The sequence below is a fragment of the Solanum pennellii genome, chromosome 6 (assembly GCF_001406875.1).
Source record: "Solanum pennellii chromosome 6, SPENNV200".
In the NCBI taxonomy this organism is placed as follows: Eukaryota; Viridiplantae; Streptophyta; class Magnoliopsida; order Solanales; family Solanaceae; genus Solanum; species Solanum pennellii.
Genome location: NC_028642.1, coordinates 40,709,915 through 40,732,105, shown reverse-complemented (window position 1 = coordinate 40,732,105; position 22,191 = coordinate 40,709,915). Strand labels below are relative to the sequence as shown.

At 38.7% G+C, this 22,191-nt stretch overlaps 1 protein-coding gene across 4 annotated transcripts in view; it reads left to right on the top strand.

Moving 5' to 3' along the window:
• LOC107022658 overlaps window positions 1-18,786 on the top strand; it is a 30,883-nt gene extending 12,097 nt beyond the window's left edge. For 2 of the 4 annotated variants that reach the window (XM_027917659.1, XM_027917658.1), the window contains exons 3-9: window positions 15,855-15,961; window positions 16,046-16,204; window positions 16,693-16,780; window positions 16,924-17,013; window positions 18,010-18,054; window positions 18,154-18,248; window positions 18,362-18,786. In XM_027917659.1, coding sequence (XP_027773460.1) covers window positions 15,855-15,961; window positions 16,046-16,204; window positions 16,693-16,780; window positions 16,924-17,013; window positions 18,010-18,054; window positions 18,154-18,222 — 558 coding nt within the window. In that variant the 3' untranslated portion in view covers window positions 18,223-18,248; window positions 18,362-18,786. Of the gene's footprint in view, window positions 1-15,836; window positions 15,962-16,045; window positions 16,205-16,692; window positions 16,781-16,923; window positions 17,014-18,009; window positions 18,055-18,153; window positions 18,249-18,361 lie in introns of all 4 variants that reach the window. The other 2 variants (XM_015223254.2, XM_027917660.1) reach the window with 2 other exon arrangements.
• The last annotated feature ends 3,405 nt before the right edge of the window (window positions 18,787-22,191 follow it).

Below are 22,191 nucleotides of genomic sequence, written 5' to 3'. Positions count from 1 at the left end.
TTTGAGGATAGATGTTCTTGATGTGATGACTTCCAGATTTTGGGGATAATGAGTATTATACTTTAGAAGTTATTTAATTTATTTCGTTAATGAGTTTGGATCTTCCGCATTTTATTTACTATTTAAAATTTATATACTGGTAAACGTCGGGATTTAGATTGTTGGTTCGCTCACCTAGTAAGATAAGTGTGGGTGCCACTCGCGGCTCGTTTTGGGTCGTGACAATAACTATCCACAAGTCTACCATCATCAAACGACATTAACCATTCAAACAATCAACCATACATTTCAATGGGTTTTCATCGGAAAAAAATGGTATCACCGTTGTCACCATACATATCTCTTCCTTTTTCATCTTTTTTGTCGAATCAAACCCAAATATAAATTGAATATAAATGTAAAAACAAGAGATGCAAAAAATATATAAATTGGTAAGAAGATGAAACTCACTTTTTATATTTCATATATTTTTCAATTCTAACATCAATCTGTGCATGATAAAAATAATACAAAATTAAAATAATAAGCATCAGTGAATATCGATGATCATTATTTCGGGCGAAATTTCATTTTCTTGATAACAATATTACGAATAAAAAATCTAAAATATCCCTTATCGTCACACCCCTTTTACCGCACGGCGACAGGGTTTTCCAATTTAAGTGACGTTATTGATTAAATATTATTTTATTTTCTTTCAGAGTCGTCACTTGGAATTTAGTTATGGTGTTCCAAGTCACCTTTTCTTTTTTATCCCTAACCAAAAGAAAATGACTCTTTATTTTGATCTGCGAACCAAAAAGTCAGGTAAGGAATTTTGTTGACCGAGACGAAGGTATTAGGCATCTCTCTAGTCTCATGGTTTTAGAACGGTCGCTTTTATTGACTTATACTTATTTTAAAATATTTTTGGATATATTATTTTTAGGTCATGAGTTGCTTGCATTTTTATTGTTGAAATTTTATTTGGTTTCAAATCACATGCATAACTGCATTCTCGACTTTGACATTTGAAGACATAATTGTCTTCATCTCTCAAGTTCCTCCCACCTAATAAGTGTTACTTCAAATTAATAAAGTTATTTATATTTTTAAACAAGGTGCGTCACAGCATCCTTGAATTTTTAATGTCTCAAAAAAGATGTGTAACCTCATTCTTAATCGAAACAAATATTTATTAATATGCCTAAAATTCATCTACTCATTGAAACAAATATCTTTCCTTCATACATAAAACTAAATTATATAAATAAATTTAAATGTTGAGGATACAATATATAATTTTGCGCTATTTTTATATCTTTCATTTTATATGTTAATATTTTATATTTTTATTACTCTTAAAGTTAATTTCACTTCTTACTACAACAATACAATAATATTTGTTAAAATAAATATTATTTTTGTGTGATAACATATAACAAAAATAATTTGTTTATTTATTCATTAGTCTAGCTATACCTACTTTATCATTATTATTTAAATCAAGACAAGAAAAAATGTTATGACCCATTTATTTTAAGAGATCACAACTAACATTTTTTTCAAAACTCAATGTACTAACTCTAAATTCTTAATTAATTTTTTATATTCAATGAGATTCTATTTGACATTAACTAGAAACTTATTCAAAGCTTCAAAATTGTACAACAATAAATAACAACAAATATATTAAATTTTACATTTTATTTCAATTGAATTATGAATGAAACAAAAGTATTTATATAAAAAATCCATAAGATTATATCACATTCCATAGATAAATTAAAAGTTAAGTTAAAGTTGAATACCACAAAGATCTTGACTGAACCTCGATTAGAACACCCACAATTTTTTTTTTATTTTTTGGGTTCTTGAAAGGAAATAAAAATGTTTTTTTATTGTTTGATGTCTTTTTCTTTTTTCTGATTTTTCTTTTTTTTTGTTTTCTAATCTTCTCCTCTCTTGCTGAATTTTCTTCCATGTGTTTTTGCTGAATTTTTTTCTTCTTCCTTTTTTTTTGTACGTATATATATAGTGTGTAGGAGTTTATGTGGGTGTGAGGGTGAGTGGAGAGGATCATGGGAGAGTGTGGGAAGTGATAGTGGAGTTGTGGGTAGATGTGATAATAATGGATAATATTCTTAAAAATTAAATATATCAATATATAAATAATAAATATTAAATATCTGGAACCAATTAAAAAAACTAAATGGCTAATTAAAATATAATTAAGAAACACTGGTTTATTTATTACATTTAAATTATAAGAAGATATATTTTTGTGACTCTTCATTTAGCTTTTTACCAATTTAAATAGAACTTACCTTAAAAAAAGATTCTATTTTTGTTGTTTCTGAATCTATAAAAATAACTTCACAAAAATAAGACAAAATTAAAATATCTTACTCAAACATAAAAGGAATATTTAAGGAATAAAAAATAGTATAAAATCTTATGTTCGGTCAAAAATTACGTATCTACACTTGAAATATTTAATGTTCTTACCATATGTGTGTTTTTCGGTGGGGATGAGTTTAAAGAAAGAAGAGAAGGGGAAGGGGTTTTTTTTATCTTTCTAAAAATATATTTTTTCTTATTGATTTAATTTTTAATAGTTATTTGGGCCCAATACCACATGACTTCTTTTGATTAGTTACTATGACACGTTATTCGCGAGTGTATAACACACACTCTTATTTTGATTGATTATCTATAAAGTGTTTGATAATTAAATTTTTTGAATAGTGCAGATGATTAATTGAAACAAACCTAAGGTAAAGTGTTCAAATGAAATATATGGACAACTTTAAGTGTCTATCTATGAGTTAAACCTTACGATAGACTCAACCTTCATTGTTTTCGATGTCAAAAAATTGCATAAGGTTGCATCGGTCACAAGGACAACACTTATTAACCCATGACTTTGAAAAGGATCAAGTGACATTGCATGATTGACAAATCCTTTAACACCTTCAACAAATTCATTTTTCATGTCCCCATGAGTTTATTAGTTCTATCACACAATTACAAACGACGATCCATTTATAAAAATATAGATATTCGTTATAAATTAAATCACATTTAAATTTAGATTAGTTTATTTGTATTGATGAGTAAATTTTATTATTTAATAAAGTGTATATTATCATTTAATACTTAATTAATTAAATTTAATGATTTAATGGTTATTGTACATTGAATATTTGTGTAACGACCTGTTTAGTCGTTTTGAGCAGCAGATTTTATTTCTGGAAAAACTGTGTGAGTCGACGGAACCCACGACGGACCGTCATGGACACGACGGGCCGTCGAGGGGGTCTCGTTCCAAAAGACTTAGACTTCTGAAAATTGGGTACTGAAATCGACTCTCTGAACTTGGCGACGGACCTGCAGGACGAACCGTCGTGGGCACGACGGACCGTCGCAGGTGTCTCGTTCCAGAATACTTAGACTTCTGAAATTTGGGTACTGAAATCGACTCTCTGAACTTGGCGACGGACCTGCAGGACGAACCGTCGTGGGCACGACGGACCGTCGCAGGTGTCTCGTTCCAGAATACTTAGACTTCTGAAATTTGGGTACTGAAATCGACTCTCTGAACTTGGCGACGGACCTGCAGGACGAACCGTCGTGGGCACGACGGACCGTCGCAGGTGTCTCGTTCCAGAATACTTAGACTTCTGAAATTTGGGTACTGAAATCGACTCTCTGAACTTGGCGACGGACCTGCAGGACGAACCGTCGTGGGCACGACGGACCGTCGCAGGTGTCTCGTTCCAGAATACTTAGACTTCTGAAATTTGGGTACTGAAATCGACTCTCTGAACTTGGCGACGGACCTGCAGGACGAACCGTCGTGGGCACGACGGACCGTCGCAGGTGTCTCGTTCCAGAATACTTAGACTTCTGAAATTTGGGTACTGAAATCGACTCTCTGAACTTGGCGACGGACCTGCAGGACGAACCGTCGTGGGCACGACGGACCGTCGCAGGTGTCTCGTTCCAGAATACTTAGACTTCTGAAATTTGGGTACTGAAATCGACTCTCTGAACTTGGCGACGGACCTGCAGGACGAACCGTCGTGGGCACGACGGACCGTCGCAGGTGTCTCGTTCCAGAATACTTAGACTTCTGAAATTTGGGTACTGAAATCGACTCTCTGAACTTGGCGACGGACCTGCAGGACGAACCGTCGTGGGCACGACGGACCGTCGCAGGTGTCTCGTTCCAGAATACTTAGACTTCTGAAATTTGGGTACTGAAATCGACTCTCTGAACTTGGCGACGGACCTGCAGGACGAACCGTCGTGGGCACGACGGACCGTCGCAGGTGTCTCGTTCCAGAATACTTAGACTTCTGAAATTTGGGTACTGAAATCGACTCTCTGAACTTGGCGACGGACCTGCAGGACGAACCGTCGTGGGCACGACGGACCGTCGCAGGTGTCTCGTTCCAGAATACTTAGACTTCTGAAATTTGGGTACTGAAATCGACTCTCTGAACTTGGCGACGGACCTGCAGGACGAACCGTCGTGGGCACGACGGACCGTCGCAGGTGTCTCGTTCCAGAATACTTAGACTTCTGAAATTTGGGTACTGAAATCGACTCTCTGAACTTGGCGACGGACCTGCAGGACGAACCGTCGTGGGCACGACGGACCGTCGCAGGTGTCTCGTTCCAGAATACTTAGACTTCTGAAATTTGGGTACTGAAATCGACTCTCTGAACTTGGCGACGGACCTGCAGGACGAACCGTCGTGGGCACGACGGACCGTCGCAGGTGTCTCGTTCCAGAATACTTAGACTTCTGAAATTTGGGTACTGAAATCGACTCTCTGAACTTGGCGACGGACCTGCAGGACGAACCGTCGTGGGCACGACGGACCGTCGCAGGTGTCTCGTTCCAGAATACTTAGACTTCTGAAATTTGGGTACTGAAATCGACTCTCTGAACTTGGCGACGGACCTGCAGGACGAACCGTCGTGGGCACGACGGACCGTCGCAGGTGTCTCGTTCCAGAATACTTAGACTTCTGAAATTTGGGTACTGAAATCGACTCTCTGAACTTGGCGACGGACCTGCAGGACGAACCGTCGTGGGCACGACGGACCGTCGCAGGTGTCTCGTTCCAGAATACTTAGACTTCTGAAATTTGGGTACTGAAATCGACTCTCTGAACTTGGCGACGGACCTGCAGGACGAACCGTCGTGGGCACGACGGACCGTCGCAGGTGTCTCGTTCCAGAATACTTAGACTTCTGAAATTTGGGTACTGAAATCGACTCTCTGAACTTGGCGACGGACCTGCAGGACGAACCGTCGTGGGCACGACGGACCGTCGCAGGTGTCTCGTTCCAGAATACTTAGACTTCTGAAATTTGGGTACTGAAATCGACTCTCTGAACTTGGCGACGGACCTGCAGGACGAACCGTCGTGGGCACGACGGACCGTCGCAGGTGTCTCGTTCCAGAATACTTAGACTTCTGAAATTTGGGTACTGAAATCGACTCTCTGAACTTGGCGACGGACCTGCAGGACGAACCGTCGTGGGCACGACGGACCGTCGCAGGTGTCTCGTTCCAGAATACTTAGACTTCTGAAATTTGGGTACTGAAATCGACTCTCTGAACTTGGCGACGGACCTGCAGGACGAACCGTCGTGGGCACGACGGACCGTCGCAGGTGTCTCGTTCCAGAATACTTAGACTTCTGAAATTTGGGTACTGAAATCGACTCTCTGAACTTGGCGACGGACCTGCAGGACGAACCGTCGTGGGCACGACGGACCGTCGCAGGTGTCTCGTTCCAGAATACTTAGACTTCTGAAATTTGGGTACTGAAATCGACTCTCTGAACTTGGCGACGGACCTGCAGGACGAACCGTCGTGGGCACGACGGACCGTCGCAGGTGTCTCGTTCCAGAATACTTAGACTTCTGAAATTTGGGTACTGAAATCGACTCTCTGAACTTGGCGACGGACCTGCAGGACGAACCGTCGTGGGCACGACGGACCGTCGCAGGTGTCTCGTTCCAGAATACTTAGACTTCTGAAATTTGGGTACTGAAATCGACTCTCTGAACTTGGCGACGGACCTGCAGGACGAACCGTCGTGGGCACGACGGACCGTCGCAGGTGTCTCGTTCCAGAATACTTAGACTTCTGAAATTTGGGTACTGAAATCGACTCTCTGAACTTGGCGACGGACCTGCAGGACGAACCGTCGTGGGCACGACGGACCGTCGCAGGTGTCTCGTTCCAGAATACTTAGACTTCTGAAATTTGGGTACTGAAATCGACTCTCTGAACTTGGCGACGGACCTGCAGGACGAACCGTCGTGGGCACGACGGACCGTCGCAGGTGTCTCGTTCCAGAATACTTAGACTTCTGAAATTTGGGTACTGAAATCGACTCTCTGAACTTGGCGACGGACCTGCAGGACGAACCGTCGTGGGCACGACGGACCGTCGCAGGTGTCTCGTTCCAGAATACTTAGACTTCTGAAATTTGGGTACTGAAATCGACTCTCTGAACTTGGCGACGGACCTGCAGGACGAACCGTCGTGGGCACGACGGACCGTCGCAGGTGTCTCGTTCCAGAATACTTAGACTTCTGAAATTTGGGTACTGAAATCGACTCTCTGAACTTGGCGACGGACCTGCAGGACGAACCGTCGTGGGCACGACGGACCGTCGCAGGTGTCTCGTTCCAGAATACTTAGACTTCTGAAATTTGGGTACTGAAATCGACTCTCTGAACTTGGCGACGGACCTGCAGGACGAACCGTCGTGGGCACGACGGACCGTCGCAGGTGTCTCGTTCCAGAATACTTAGACTTCTGAAATTTGGGTACTGAAATCGACTCTCTGAACTTGGCGACGGACCTGCAGGACGAACCGTCGTGGGCACGACGGACCGTCGCAGGTGTCTCGTTCCAGAATACTTAGACTTCTGAAATTTGGGTACTGAAATCGACTCTCTGAACTTGGCGACGGACCTGCAGGACGAACCGTCGTGGGCACGACGGACCGTCGCAGGTGTCTCGTTCCAGAATACTTAGACTTCTGAAATTTGGGTACTGAAATCGACTCTCTGAACTTGGCGACGGACCTGCAGGACGAACCGTCGTGGGCACGACGGACCGTCGCAGGTGTCTCGTTCCAGAATACTTAGACTTCTGAAATTTGGGTACTGAAATCGACTCTCTGAACTTGGCGACGGACCTGCAGGACGAACCGTCGTGGGCACGACGGACCGTCGCAGGTGTCTCGTTCCAGAATACTTAGACTTCTGAAATTTGGGTACTGAAATCGACTCTCTGAACTTGGCGACGGACCTGCAGGACGAACCGTCGTGGGCACGACGGACCGTCGCAGGTGTCTCGTTCCAGAATACTTAGACTTCTGAAATTTGGGTACTGAAATCGACTCTCTGAACTTGGCGACGGACCTGCAGGACGAACCGTCGTGGGCACGACGGACCGTCGCAGGTGTCTCGTTCCAGAATACTTAGACTTCTGAAATTTGGGTACTGAAATCGACTCTCTGAACTTGGCGACGGACCTGCAGGACGAACCGTCGTGGGCACGACGGACCGTCGCAGGTGTCTCGTTCCAGAATACTTAGACTTCTGAAATTTGGGTACTGAAATCGACTCTCTGAACTTGGCGACGGACCTGCAGGACGAACCGTCGTGGGCACGACGGACCGTCGCAGGTGTCTCGTTCCAGAATACTTAGACTTCTGAAATTTGGGTACTGAAATCGACTCTCTGAACTTGGCGACGGACCTGCAGGACGAACCGTCGTGGGCACGACGGACCGTCGCAGGTGTCTCGTTCCAGAATACTTAGACTTCTGAAATTTGGGTACTGAAATCGACTCTCTGAACTTGGCGACGGACCTGCAGGACGAACCGTCGTGGGCACGACGGACCGTCGCAGGTGTCTCGTTCCAGAATACTTAGACTTCTGAAATTTGGGTACTGAAATCGACTCTCTGAACTTGGCGACGGACCTGCAGGACGAACCGTCGTGGGCACGACGGACCGTCGCAGGTGTCTCGTTCCAGAATACTTAGACTTCTGAAATTTGGGTACTGAAATCGACTCTCTGAACTTGGCGACGGACCTGCAGGACGAACCGTCGTGGGCACGACGGACCGTCGCAGGTGTCTCGTTCCAGAATACTTAGACTTCTGAAATTTGGGTACTGAAATCGACTCTCTGAACTTGGCGACGGACCTGCAGGACGAACCGTCGTGGGCACGACGGACCGTCGCAGGTGTCTCGTTCCAGAATACTTAGACTTCTGAAATTTGGGTACTGAAATCGACTCTCTGAACTTGGCGACGGACCTGCAGGACGAACCGTCGTGGGCACGACGGACCGTCGCAGGTGTCTCGTTCCAGAATACTTAGACTTCTGAAATTTGGGTACTGAAATCGACTCTCTGAACTTGGCGACGGACCTGCAGGACGAACCGTCGTGGGCACGACGGACCGTCGCAGGTGTCTCGTTCCAGAATACTTAGACTTCTGAAATTTGGGTACTGAAATCGACTCTCTGAACTTGGCGACGGACCTGCAGGACGAACCGTCGTGGGCACGACGGACCGTCGCAGGTGTCTCGTTCCAGAATACTTAGACTTCTGAAATTTGGGTACTGAAATCGACTCTCTGAACTTGGCGACGGACCTGCAGGACGAACCGTCGTGGGCACGACGGACCGTCGCAGGTGTCTCGTTCCAGAATACTTAGACTTCTGAAATTTGGGTACTGAAATCGACTCTCTGAACTTGGCGACGGACCTGCAGGACGAACCGTCGTGGGCACGACGGACCGTCGCAGGTGTCTCGTTCCAGAATACTTAGACTTCTGAAATTTGGGTACTGAAATCGACTCTCTGAACTTGGCGACGGACCTGCAGGACGAACCGTCGTGGGCACGACGGACCGTCGCAGGTGTCTCGTTCCAGAATACTTAGACTTCTGAAATTTGGGTACTGAAATCGACTCTCTGAACTTGGCGACGGACCTGCAGGACGAACCGTCGTGGGCACGACGGACCGTCGCAGGTGTCTCGTTCCAGAATACTTAGACTTCTGAAATTTGGGTACTGAAATCGACTCTCTGAACTTGGCGACGGACCTGCAGGACGAACCGTCGTGGGCACGACGGACCGTCGCAGGTGTCTCGTTCCAGAATACTTAGACTTCTGAAATTTGGGTACTGAAATCGACTCTCTGAACTTGGCGACGGACCTGCAGGACGAACCGTCGTGGGCACGACGGACCGTCGCAGGTGTCTCGTTCCAGAATACTTAGACTTCTGAAATTTGGGTACTGAAATCGACTCTCTGAACTTGGCGACGGACCTGCAGGACGAACCGTCGTGGGCACGACGGACCGTCGCAGGTGTCTCGTTCCAGAATACTTAGACTTCTGAAATTTGGGTACTGAAATCGACTCTCTGAACTTGGCGACGGACCTGCAGGACGAACCGTCGTGGGCACGACGGACCGTCGCAGGTGTCTCGTTCCAGAATACTTAGACTTCTGAAATTTGGGTACTGAAATCGACTCTCTGAACTTGGCGACGGACCTGCAGGACGAACCGTCGTGGGCACGACGGACCGTCGCAGGTGTCTCGTTCCAGAATACTTAGACTTCTGAAATTTGGGTACTGAAATCGACTCTCTGAACTTGGCGACGGACCTGCAGGACGAACCGTCGTGGGCACGACGGACCGTCGCAGGTGTCTCGTTCCAGAATACTTAGACTTCTGAAATTTGGGTACTGAAATCGACTCTCTGAACTTGGCGACGGACCTGCAGGACGAACCGTCGTGGGCACGACGGACCGTCGCAGGTGTCTCGTTCCAGAATACTTAGACTTCTGAAATTTGGGTACTGAAATCGACTCTCTGAACTTGGCGACGGACCTGCAGGACGAACCGTCGTGGGCACGACGGACCGTCGCAGGTGTCTCGTTCCAGAATACTTAGACTTCTGAAATTTGGGTACTGAAATCGACTCTCTGAACTTGGCGACGGACCTGCAGGACGAACCGTCGTGGGCACGACGGACCGTCGCAGGTGTCTCGTTCCAGAATACTTAGACTTCTGAAATTTGGGTACTGAAATCGACTCTCTGAACTTGGCGACGGACCTGCAGGACGAACCGTCGTGGGCACGACGGACCGTCGCAGGTGTCTCGTTCCAGAATACTTAGACTTCTGAAATTTGGGTACTGAAATCGACTCTCTGAACTTGGCGACGGACCTGCAGGACGAACCGTCGTGGGCACGACGGACCGTCGCAGGTGTCTCGTTCCAGAATACTTAGACTTCTGAAATTTGGGTACTGAAATCGACTCTCTGAACTTGGCGACGGACCTGCAGGACGAACCGTCGTGGGCACGACGGACCGTCGCAGGTGTCTCGTTCCAGAATACTTAGACTTCTGAAATTTGGGTACTGAAATCGACTCTCTGAACTTGGCGACGGACCTGCAGGACGAACCGTCGTGGGCACGACGGACCGTCGCAGGTGTCTCGTTCCAGAATACTTAGACTTCTGAAATTTGGGTACTGAAATCGACTCTCTGAACTTGGCGACGGACCTGCAGGACGAACCGTCGTGGGCACGACGGACCGTCGCAGGTGTCTCGTTCCAGAATACTTAGACTTCTGAAATTTGGGTACTGAAATCGACTCTCTGAACTTGGCGACGGACCTGCAGGACGAACCGTCGTGGGCACGACGGACCGTCGCAGGTGTCTCGTTCCAGAATACTTAGACTTCTGAAATTTGGGTACTGAAATCGACTCTCTGAACTTGGCGACGGACCTGCAGGACGAACCGTCGTGGGCACGACGGACCGTCGCAGGTGTCTCGTTCCAGAATACTTAGACTTCTGAAATTTGGGTACTGAAATCGACTCTCTGAACTTGGCGACGGACCTGCAGGACGAACCGTCGTGGGCACGACGGACCGTCGCAGGTGTCTCGTTCCAGAATACTTAGACTTCTGAAATTTGGGTACTGAAATCGACTCTCTGAACTTGGCGACGGACCTGCAGGACGAACCGTCGTGGGCACGACGGACCGTCGCAGGTGTCTCGTTCCAGAATACTTAGACTTCTGAAATTTGGGTACTGAAATCGACTCTCTGAACTTGGCGACGGACCTGCAGGACGAACCGTCGTGGGCACGACGGACCGTCGCAGGTGTCTCGTTCCAGAATACTTAGACTTCTGAAATTTGGGTACTGAAATCGACTCTCTGAACTTGGCGACGGACCTGCAGGACGAACCGTCGTGGGCACGACGGACCGTCGCAGGTGTCTCGTTCCAGAATACTTAGACTTCTGAAATTTGGGTACTGAAATCGACTCTCTGAACTTGGCGACGGACCTGCNGAATTTTAGAAGTTATTGAATTGTCTTTTATTAATGAGTTTAAGTCTTCCGCATTGCTTTATGTTGATATTAAATTGAAATGTTAAGGTTTAGATTGGTCGGTTCGCTCACATAGGAGGGTAAATGTGGGTGCCAGTCGCGGCTCGGTTTTGGGTCGTGACAATTTGATAGTAATTAATTATTAAAATTATATAAAAACACTAAATTAATGGATAAAGTATTTAATTTAATTTAATTCTTGACAATATTATTCACTTCTAAGTGTTAGTTTAGATGGATGACTAATAAGAAAGTATGAATTACTGGAGGCAGGAATTATAATATAGTGGAGATATTTTAAAGGTGATATTAGATTTAAGGAACTAATTTTGATTTAAATTTCATATTTATTTTTAAAAATTCTAAAAGTTCGTTTCATATTTACTCACTATAATTTTTTAATTTTCCTTCTTAATTATTCATTGACTATTGTCACTTTCTAGCTTTTTCTCATAGTTAGGAGTTAAAAGGACTATAAAATTTATGAAAAATTTCAGAGTCATCATATTTATTTTAAATCAAAAGGGCCACTGTTAAAGTGATTTTCCTTTAACACAAAAAACACCGTTTACTCCATTAAAATTAAAAATTATTGCCCGAGCAACGATTTTCTCCAAAAAAAATTCTTTTCTCCCCCTAATATCGCTGCTATGGCAGCGTTTTCATAGGTTTTTTTTTAAAAAAAATATCTCATGAAAATCGTTGCTTTGACAGTTTTGTTATAAAATAAAATTGAAATCGCTAACCTAGCAACGTTTTTTTTCTTTTTCTTTTTGCATTCGCTGCCTTGGCAGCCTGAAAATTATTTTTTTATTTGGAGGGGGAATTTCGCTGCCTAGTCAAAGATTTTTTTATTTTTAATAAAAAGCGATTTTCAAAAAAAAAATTAAGAAAAGAAAAAAATCAGGAAAAAATGCTACAAGGTAACGATTTCTTTTAAAAAATAAATATTTTTTTAAAAAAAAATTAAGTAAAAGATTTTTTTAAAAAGATGCCAAAGTAGCAATTACATGAAAAAAAATAAAAAAATCTGTGAAAATGTTACTACCATAGCAGCGATAACTGCATTCATATATATCAAAGGTAAATTCTTTGACATTAGCGATTTTGCCGTTTTAATTTTTTAAAAAAATATGAGATGCCCTTAGAATTTTTGGCAATTTTTTTTTGTTTTGACTTCGGATTCATTTTTATTGAATCACTTGATTGACAATATTTTTTGTTTTGACTTCGGACTCCTTTTTATCGATTTACTCAAAATTTGTCAAATGTATAACGGAAACGGTCAAAAATATTCTTGAATTATATTTTGGCTTAAATATATCCTTCCCGTCAAACTATAGGATCAAAAATACCCTTCTCATTAACGGAATCATAAACGTCACTTGTATGTCACGTGAATGCCACATGACATGCCACATAAGCCAATAGGGTTCCACTCATGCCACGTAGACTAATAAACTAACCCCTAATTTCCTCCAATTTTCTCCATTTTTCTTAGAATTTAGAAACGATTTCACTGAAGAACATAGAACCCCTTCTCCCTCATAAGGAGAAATATAACCACATCAAAAACTTTTACATTTGTTATAATAAACGAGAATAAGCTTCAGTACACACTCATTATTTAGCACAATAACAAGACTAGCTGAAAAAGTTACACTTACTAAAATGCAAAAATCATCGTTTTTTGTTCTCAGAGTTTTGATGTTGCTAATTAACTTTATTAAATCCAGAAGGATTCTTGGGTATGGAAGCCACAAATGCAACTTTCTGAATTCTCTTATATGGAGCAACCTACACAAACTAACGCGATAAATTTGATCATCATTACAGATTTCATAACGGGAAATTGATGTGTTTTAGATGCCTCCCTATTACATCACACATACCAAACAAAGGAAATGGAGAAATGAGGGAAATGAATTTTATGTTCTTCAGTGAAATTGTTTGTAAATTCTAAGGGAAATGCAGAAAATTTGAGGAAATTAGAGGTAAGTTCATTAGTCTACGTAGCATAAGTGGAACCCTATTGACTTATGTGACATGTCATGTGGCATCCAAGTGGGTTTTAACAGACTCTAATGAGAATGGTATTTTTGAGTATATAGTTTGACGAAAAGAGTATATTTGAATCGAAATATAGTTCAAGGTATATTTGAGCTATTTCTGATGTTTTGAGAATATTTTTAACCCTTTTCCAAATGTATAAATTCAAATTTTTAACTATGCTTCTAATTTTTTTGGACCAACTACAGTACTTTATTTTTTCCCCAAAAGAAATTTTACCATGTAAAAGAAATTTGCTATTCCAAAAACATGAACAATGCATCTTCCTATATATAAACACGAATTCCTAAATTCACAAACAAGTTTGAACGAATTTAAGAACAAATTAAACATGACGAAAAATTACTAAGTCTCATGATTCAAGAACACAAGAAACATAAGAATTCAACCAATTACTAAATCTAACAATGCTAACAACAATATTAGACAATATTAAAATCTTACAATGAAAAATGTAACAATTCTTATAATAATAATAAGGGTAATGCACAGGTCTCCCTCAACCTATGCCCAAAATCTCAGAGAGATACTTATACTACACTAAGGTTCTATTACCCCCAAAACTTATTTTATAAATAATTTTCTATCCCTTTTCGTCCTACATGACATTATCTTGTGCGTCCAGCGTGTGTTGACATTTTTTTTAAACTAGTGTCACGTAGGCCAAAAAGGGATAAAATTATTTATAAAATAAGTTCAGGGGGGTAATATGACCTTAATATAATATAAGTGTCTCTAAGATTTCATGCATACGTTGAGGGGGTACTTATGCATTTTCCCTAATAATAACATTAAGGGATCATGCACAAGTACCCCTCAACTTATGCCCGAAATCTCAGAGACACACTTATACTATACTAAGGTCTTATTACCTTCCTGAACTTATTTTATTAATAATTTTTTTACCCCTTTTCGGCCTACGTGGCACTATCTTGTGGGCCTAACGCTGGTTGACTTTTTCTTTCAAGCTAGTGCCATGTAGGCCAAAAAGGGGTAGAAAATTACTTATAAAATAAGTTCAGGGGGGTAATAGGACCTTAGTATAGTATAAGTGTGTCTCTGGGATTTCAGACATAGGTTGAGGGGATACTTGTGCATTTTCTCTAACATTAACAATGTAATAATTTAATAAATATACTAATTTTATAATCTAACAAAAACATGCATGAACAATTAGGGGTGTGTTTGGTATGAAGAAAAATGTTCTTCATGGAAAATATTTTTCCGGAAAACAAGTAGGTATTTGACTTATTTTCTCATATTTGGTTCGTTAGTAGAAAATATTTTAGTTTTTTATTTTTGAATGAAATTTTTTTTGAGAAATATCTTTTATTTTTTACTAGAGTAAAAAATAATTTTTGAAGTTGATTTTTTTTAAAAAAATGCTAACTTAAATTTTTTTCCGTGGTGTGGGTCCGAGGGTAGGGGTGAAAGAATTTAATGAATTTTGCAGTTGATAATATTTTTTAAAACATAAACTTAATTTTTTTTAGAGGTAGGGGGTGGGTTGGGGGCTGGTAGGGTTTGGTAGGTATGGGGAAATTGGAAGAGAGTTTTGGAAAATGTTTTTTCTTAAGTTTTGAAGGAAAGTCATTTTTCTTAAATTTGAGGAAAATGAGTTACTTCCAAAACATATTACCCAACCAAACACCGAAAAATATTTTCTTTCCTACCAAACACATCCTAAATTGAAAATTTTAAAATCCCTAACATAACATGCATGAACAATTAAATGTATTGGACGTTGTAGGATGTATTCGAATTTCCACGAATTTAGAGGATTTTTTTACAAGCAGAATTTTGTGGAAAAGTGTTTACTATTAATTAATAATCTCTCGGTTTAAAAAAGAATAATCTTTTTCTCTTTTTTCTTTAATTTGCTTTTAAAAGAATGATCCCTTTCTTTTTTTATAACAACTTTTCACGTGAGATATTTAGGACCACAAAATTAATAAATAATTTTATATATTTAACATAATAATTTTATCTTAAACTTCGAACGTATCACTTTTCGAAACGCCACACGCTGCTGATCGTGCAGATTCACTTTGACGTGTCATTTCCTTATAGGATCTCACTTTCATTCATCGCGGGAAATATTTGCCCTTTTTCTAGAAGGCGCTTCACTTAACATTTCTTTGAGCCCCGCCCGCGCAGCTTAACCAAAACATACCATTGTCCCGCTAAAATATGCCCTCAATGACCACCTTATCCTGCAACCCTTTAATTACTTCTTAATTCTTAAGCAAATTATCCTAAACATTAGGCGCATGTTAGTTTAATTTGGATCCTTATAATAGCCATTAATGGCGATTCCAATTGTCCTGTAGAATCTAAGTTAATAATAGTTACAGAGAGAGACCCATTATTCAATGATGTACCAAGCTAGAACAAGGAAAAGGGTTTTTGGTATCCAAATACATCGTGGTCCTGATGGCAGTGCTTTTCAAAAATGGTACAATACTACTTTTTTCCCCCTCTTTCTGATGAATAATTTATGTAGGTTTTTTTTTATTGTGTAATGTGGGTGTATTTGCAGTGAAACATGTGGAGTCTCAGTGGCTATTGCGTTGGCTGACATGCATGAATGTGAACCCAGAAAAATTGTAAAGAAATTGAAATGCCAACCCAGGAGCAGAACCATTGTTAAGGGGAAGAGGCTTATTCACCAACCCAGATCGGCTTTTCGAATTTTCATGTTTGTTGCCTCTTATCTTTCTCTTTAGTTATTTATTTGAATGTATGAGTTTAGATAGGCTTGTTTAGTATAGGCGTAATATATAAACAATGTCCCTTAACTTGCTCAAATACACATTTAAATTTATATAAACGTATCTTACATGACATGATACAAATAAATTGTCATGTAGCACAGGTATATTTCACGCAAATTGCCATGTAGGACATGTATATTTTACGCAAATTGTCATATAGGACGCGTGTGTTTATTTGTGCTAATTGTATACATGTTTAAGTGCACACCCAATTTAAGGGATATAGATGTTCAATTTAAATGGTATGTTTATGTATTTTACCTTAACATATTCAATGTGTGTGCCAAATCTTTACGTTAAAGAATAACCATGTTGCGGATATCTATTTAATTTGTTTAGTATGTTAGTATTATGTGTATAAAGAAAAAGTGTCGTCTTAAGTGGTCATGGCCTCACGCGTTTGGTGTTGCAGGGAGGATTTTGTGAAGAAAAACATTGACGGAAATGAGTTTGAAGTAGATAACAGAGGTTTTGAGACGTGGAAAAACATGACACGTAAGGTACCAGTTTGTTTGGTACTTTTAGTTGTTTATTTGAGCTTTTGGCTATATTTGTTTTATCAAACAATGCTAGCTAATCATGTTTCATCACCCATTTGTTCATTGAAGTGTTTATTAATGTAATTGAACTGAAAAAATTTCAGGAGAAGATTTTGTACTTCATGAAAGCCGAGATAATTAATCTTGCACATGTGAAACTTTTGCACAAAGAGGAGAATGATATGCTATGGAGGGTAATCTGCATGTCGCATTTCTTTGTTCCGCTACTATTGCTTATTCCTTGAATAATAATTGATTGTCACTTTAGATATTGTGCTCCTAAATGGACTCTGCTGGCTGATGATGCATTTCCTTGTTTCATATTGTATGACGTCCTTTTCCGAATTTCCTATAGTACAGGGCTAAATGTCATTTGAAGATTCCGAAATTTCAGCCTTAATTGAACTTCCTGAGTTTTCTGAAATGAAGAATTCGTTCTGTTAAGAAGTTGATGCTTTTTCTGTTTCAAAGCTTGTAAAACATGATGAAGTTACAGTCTTGCTAATCCAGTAACAAGATTCTCTAGCAGAGGACATAGATTCCTTAATGACATTATATACAATATTGATCATGTATGGATAAAAATAGTCCGGATTCCAGAATTGTTTTTTCATACTCATTATCTGCAAATACTATTAGTCTCTCGAGCAAACATACTAGACTCTCTTAAGAATAAACATTTGCCTTAGATGACCATCTAAGCGAACAGTTCTGCCTATAGATTTCCACACAGAAACTAGATTACCAAGTCCTATATCTACTGAAGGCATCAGGAGCTTAATGCTACTTCAACTGTGGAAGTTTTATACCTAAAGCTCATAATGCTCTTTTTTGTATTTATTTGCTCTCTTACATTACCTTTGCTTGCAAATTTTTAAAATCATTGTACTGTGATCTGTTTGATAAATTACAAGTTCCTTGTGGATAATGCTTCTATCTTTCTGATTCCCCGTTTAGATGCTTAACTATAAATTACAGGTTTCCGGATACTGTAAATGACATAACATCTTATATCTATTGATTCTATTAGGATATTTATATATGTCTTTAATATTTGAAATGTTTCTTATCTGACATGCTTGATGAGTAATAAGTTATCATTTGCAACAACGCATTTGGTCCCTTCCATTCAAATGCTTAACTTTCAAGTACAAGTTTTAGAATACTGTAAATGACATTTGCAACTATAGGTGGATGACGAGGCAGATTCAGCTGATGTTGGCAAGTATGATAAGGTTTGTTCCTTTGCTTCTTGATTCCTCTAACTTTAGTGATTTAACTGAGTGCTTTACCAATTTGAATCAGAACCTGAATTGTTGTCTTTTTGTTACAAGAACTATGAAGACTATGATCATTATGATTCTGAATCTTCTTGGGATTTGATTGATTTTGGCCTGAGGTAGACAAGAGCTTTGACACCAGTGAGAGGGTAATGGTTCTGTTTCTCACTTATTTTTGTGTGCTTGTATTTGGATATAGACTATATAATAGGCTCCTAATACTGCAACACAACTCTTCCTCTCTTTTTATTCTTTGAAACAGGAGGGTTTGTTCCCTTGAAGGGCTGGTGTAAAATCTTGAGGATTGAACATCATTTTGATTTTTGAAGGGGTTCCATGCTTTGGACTAACGGAACATTTATGTCAGTGGCTGGCATCTGTTTTTGTGCAGAAGCCTTGCCGATTCCTACCTTATTTAAGGCAAGTCAGGTTGGTTGGCTACTGCGCGTAGTATTTGTTACTATAGGAGTTAAGATATTGAACATCGTAGACAATCCCACTCGATAATCTTCAGTGATGCATTTCTTGAGATCAGCCAGGAGCCTTGTATAGGATGGTTTTTTGTGAAGTTTCTTGTTTGATTTGTATGCTTCCTACTTGTGGAATAGGGCCTTTGTGTACAGTCTCATGAAATGAGAAATGCTGATTTTTGCCCAGCTATTTATGGGGATAGTTTAATATTTATCCTCTTTGAGTTTTAAGTTAAAACTAATTCTACCGTTATACACATTTGATTAAATATGCCTCTAAGCCTTGAGGGGTAGTGAACATAAATAAATATACCTGACCATTTTTCTAACCCGGCTCATTAAAATAACCCATTAATCTTCTTGATAAAACATTGAATGAAACCTTGACCCAAGGATAAGCCTCATTTCTAGGATGTCCGCAAGCTAGCTTAATAAGGTAGTTCACTTTTTTTTGAATAGGTTTTTGTTGCTTGCTTGTTCAAGGCACCTTTGTATGAAACTTGTGTTGCTATTAGCACGTCCCCTAGGGGAAGGAATTAACAAATCTATAGTTGCGAGTCTATTTTCATTTGGGTGAGTTGTGTAGCAACTTTTTTCTTTCATTCAATCTGTCTTTGCTTGATTGGTTAAAGAGTCTTGGAGGAGACTCTTTGGCCCCGTAGTTAATCCTTTCTTTTGAAAATCCATGGGTTTTTTGTTTTGGTTGACCATGCATTTTTGCTTCGTGTAAGGTCATATGTATGATAGAGATAGTATGGTGATATCTTAAATATGATCGCCGAAATGAAAGATCGCAAAATGAATTTGACTCATCTCCTTTGTTGCAAAGTTGAGTTCTTCCCAAATGGTAATTTGATATCCTTATTCTCTCGTGTGTTTATTTTCTTTTAAGTGATAACTAGTATTCGTATCGGCGCGTTGCGCGGATATTTCAAACGTAATTAAATCAAAAGTAATTTATGAAATATATTTAGAATATAAATTTTTTGTTATAATGTTATTCTTATAGTTATGAATCATAACTACATTTTTTATGTCATGATGTATTGATGTTAAGCAATTATAAAGGTTTTTTTCTTAAAGAAAATCAAATTTCAACTCTCCACATCAAATATTTAATACTATAAAACTAAAACAAAACACAAATTTAAATGTTTTATAAATGCATAATTCAAAACCACATATTTCAAAAATATTATTTAATCTTCAAGTCAAATTATTAGTGGGAAATTTTATTAAATTTTAAGTATTCGTAATTATTTAATATTTAATAACAATATAAAAAAAGAATCTATTTTTAAGATAAAAAGAAGTAAATTGGTCCTAGTTGTATGAATAAATTTATTTTATATACATTTTATAGTAATTGTATTTTCTCTCCTATTACATATATAAATAGATAATAATAAATTTTCTCCCTCTTATAATAAGGATGGATGATTAAAAATATTAAAAATAAATTAATTTTGATTTATATATTAATTCCTTTCAAAATTAATATATTTACCTAATACTATGTACCATTCATATCCATAGACCATTATTGAGTAATCCTCTTACATGTTGTTTGAACCTTTAGTTTTTTTAAATCAAATATCTATTTTTATTTTTATAATTATTTAATATTAAAAAAATATTATTAATTTTTCATGTAAATTATTTAAAGTGGAGATAAATGAATTATTATGTGCCTATAGTTTAGGAGAAGAAATTGTACACGTGTAGGAGTAATCAATTTTTTTTCTGAAAATATAGTTATTAATCAATTACCTTAACTTTTGAAATCATCATACTTTTTAAAATTAATTATAATAATAATTGGAGGTAAATTAATTAATGTAATCATTATAGGGGACAAGAATTAATCTTGAAGTAGCTATTAATAAGTGGTAAAAAAACGTGATTTACTCTATTTATATTTTGTGATTATACAAATAAATTATAAAATTTTTACGTTTTGCATTCTTAAAATTTTAGTTTTAAATTTAATATAACTGCAAATAATTCATACTTGATTAGATATGACTATTTTTTAAAAAGGACCCTTTTAAAATGATAATTAATTAATGATAATCTAAATATTAATAGGAATATCATTAAAAAAAACAATAACATTACACAACTCACATGTTTTAAGTTTTTATCTTTTAATTAACTCATAATTTTCATAAATAAAAGAAAAAAACTAACAATCCACTTACAAAAAGGACATATACGACCACCTATATAACTTTTATGATATAAAAAAATATTTAATTTTAAAATTGAATGTTAAAACTGAACAAACTTAATGTTATGTGGATGAGAAAGTTAATATTAGTGTGGTATTTATCTTTTGATTCTTTTCCTTTTAGTTTGCATGAATATAATTTTAAAAAACTCAAACTTATCTCTTAGCAAATTTGATGGAAATTTAGTTGTAACTATTTTGAATTTTTTAATATTTGACAAATTTATATATTTATAATAAATTTTGAACTTGCAACTTTCACATTTAAAACAAATTAACTGTTTATATCTAACATTTTTCTTCTTATTATTGATTGCATTATTAAGAAATTTAATAAAAATACAAAAATTTTAAGTTTTAAATTGAAAAAACCTAACTACAACGAATTAAATTATTTTATAATTATACATGAAAATGTGCATACAAATTCTTATATGTAATCTTTAGTTAAATTCCACATAAATGTATCATAAGTTAACATTGTAACGACCTGTTTAGTCGATTCGAGCAGTAAGATTATTTTGATAAAAACTGACTGGGTCGACGGACCACGCGACGGACCGTCATGGTCACGACGGCCCGTGATGGATTCCGTCGTCCCATACTTGTGAGTTTCTTCTTCTATTTTTCTCATTACCCTCGACGACAAGTAGGACGAACCGTCATAGGCACGACGGACCGTCGAGGGCCTTCGTTCCAAAACACTTAAACTCTGAAAATCTGGGTACTGAGATCGACTCTCTGAACTTCGCGACGGAACTGCAGGACGGACCGTCGTAGGTACGACAGACCGTCACAAACCCTTTACTGAATTTGACTCTCTGAACTTTGTGACGAACATGCAGGACGGATCGTCGCAGACATGACAGACCGTCACAGGTTGCGTAAACTTAACTGGGTCGGAATTCTGCTAAAAGTTTAAAGGGGTGTTTTGGACTATTCATGAAAAACTTTACGAAATTAGTGGGTTAAGTCTAATAATTTAATTACTTGGAGGGTTAAAGGAGATAACGTTGAAATAAATAATGGGTTACTTTTATCATAATGAATTATATGATAATTAGGGTAAAAGAAAAGAATCTAAGAAGAAAAAGAAAAAGACAGAGAGGGAGAACGAACGAGCGAGAGAGAGAACGAAGAGGAAAGCAAAAGGGCATTGGGGAGATAGCTTGCTTGATCACGATTCTTCGGTGGAGGTAGGTTATGGTTTATGTCTATGTGTTAGATAAACTCTAAATAGCGATTGATATGTATTGGGTGGTATTGTAAAGTCTTCTATATACTTGATTGTGTGTTTGTATGTTGTGACCGTATAATTATGGTGGTTAGAATGATGAGAATATCAAATCTTTAATCTTAAATCCTCTCTATTAAGATGATGCTTGACATAAA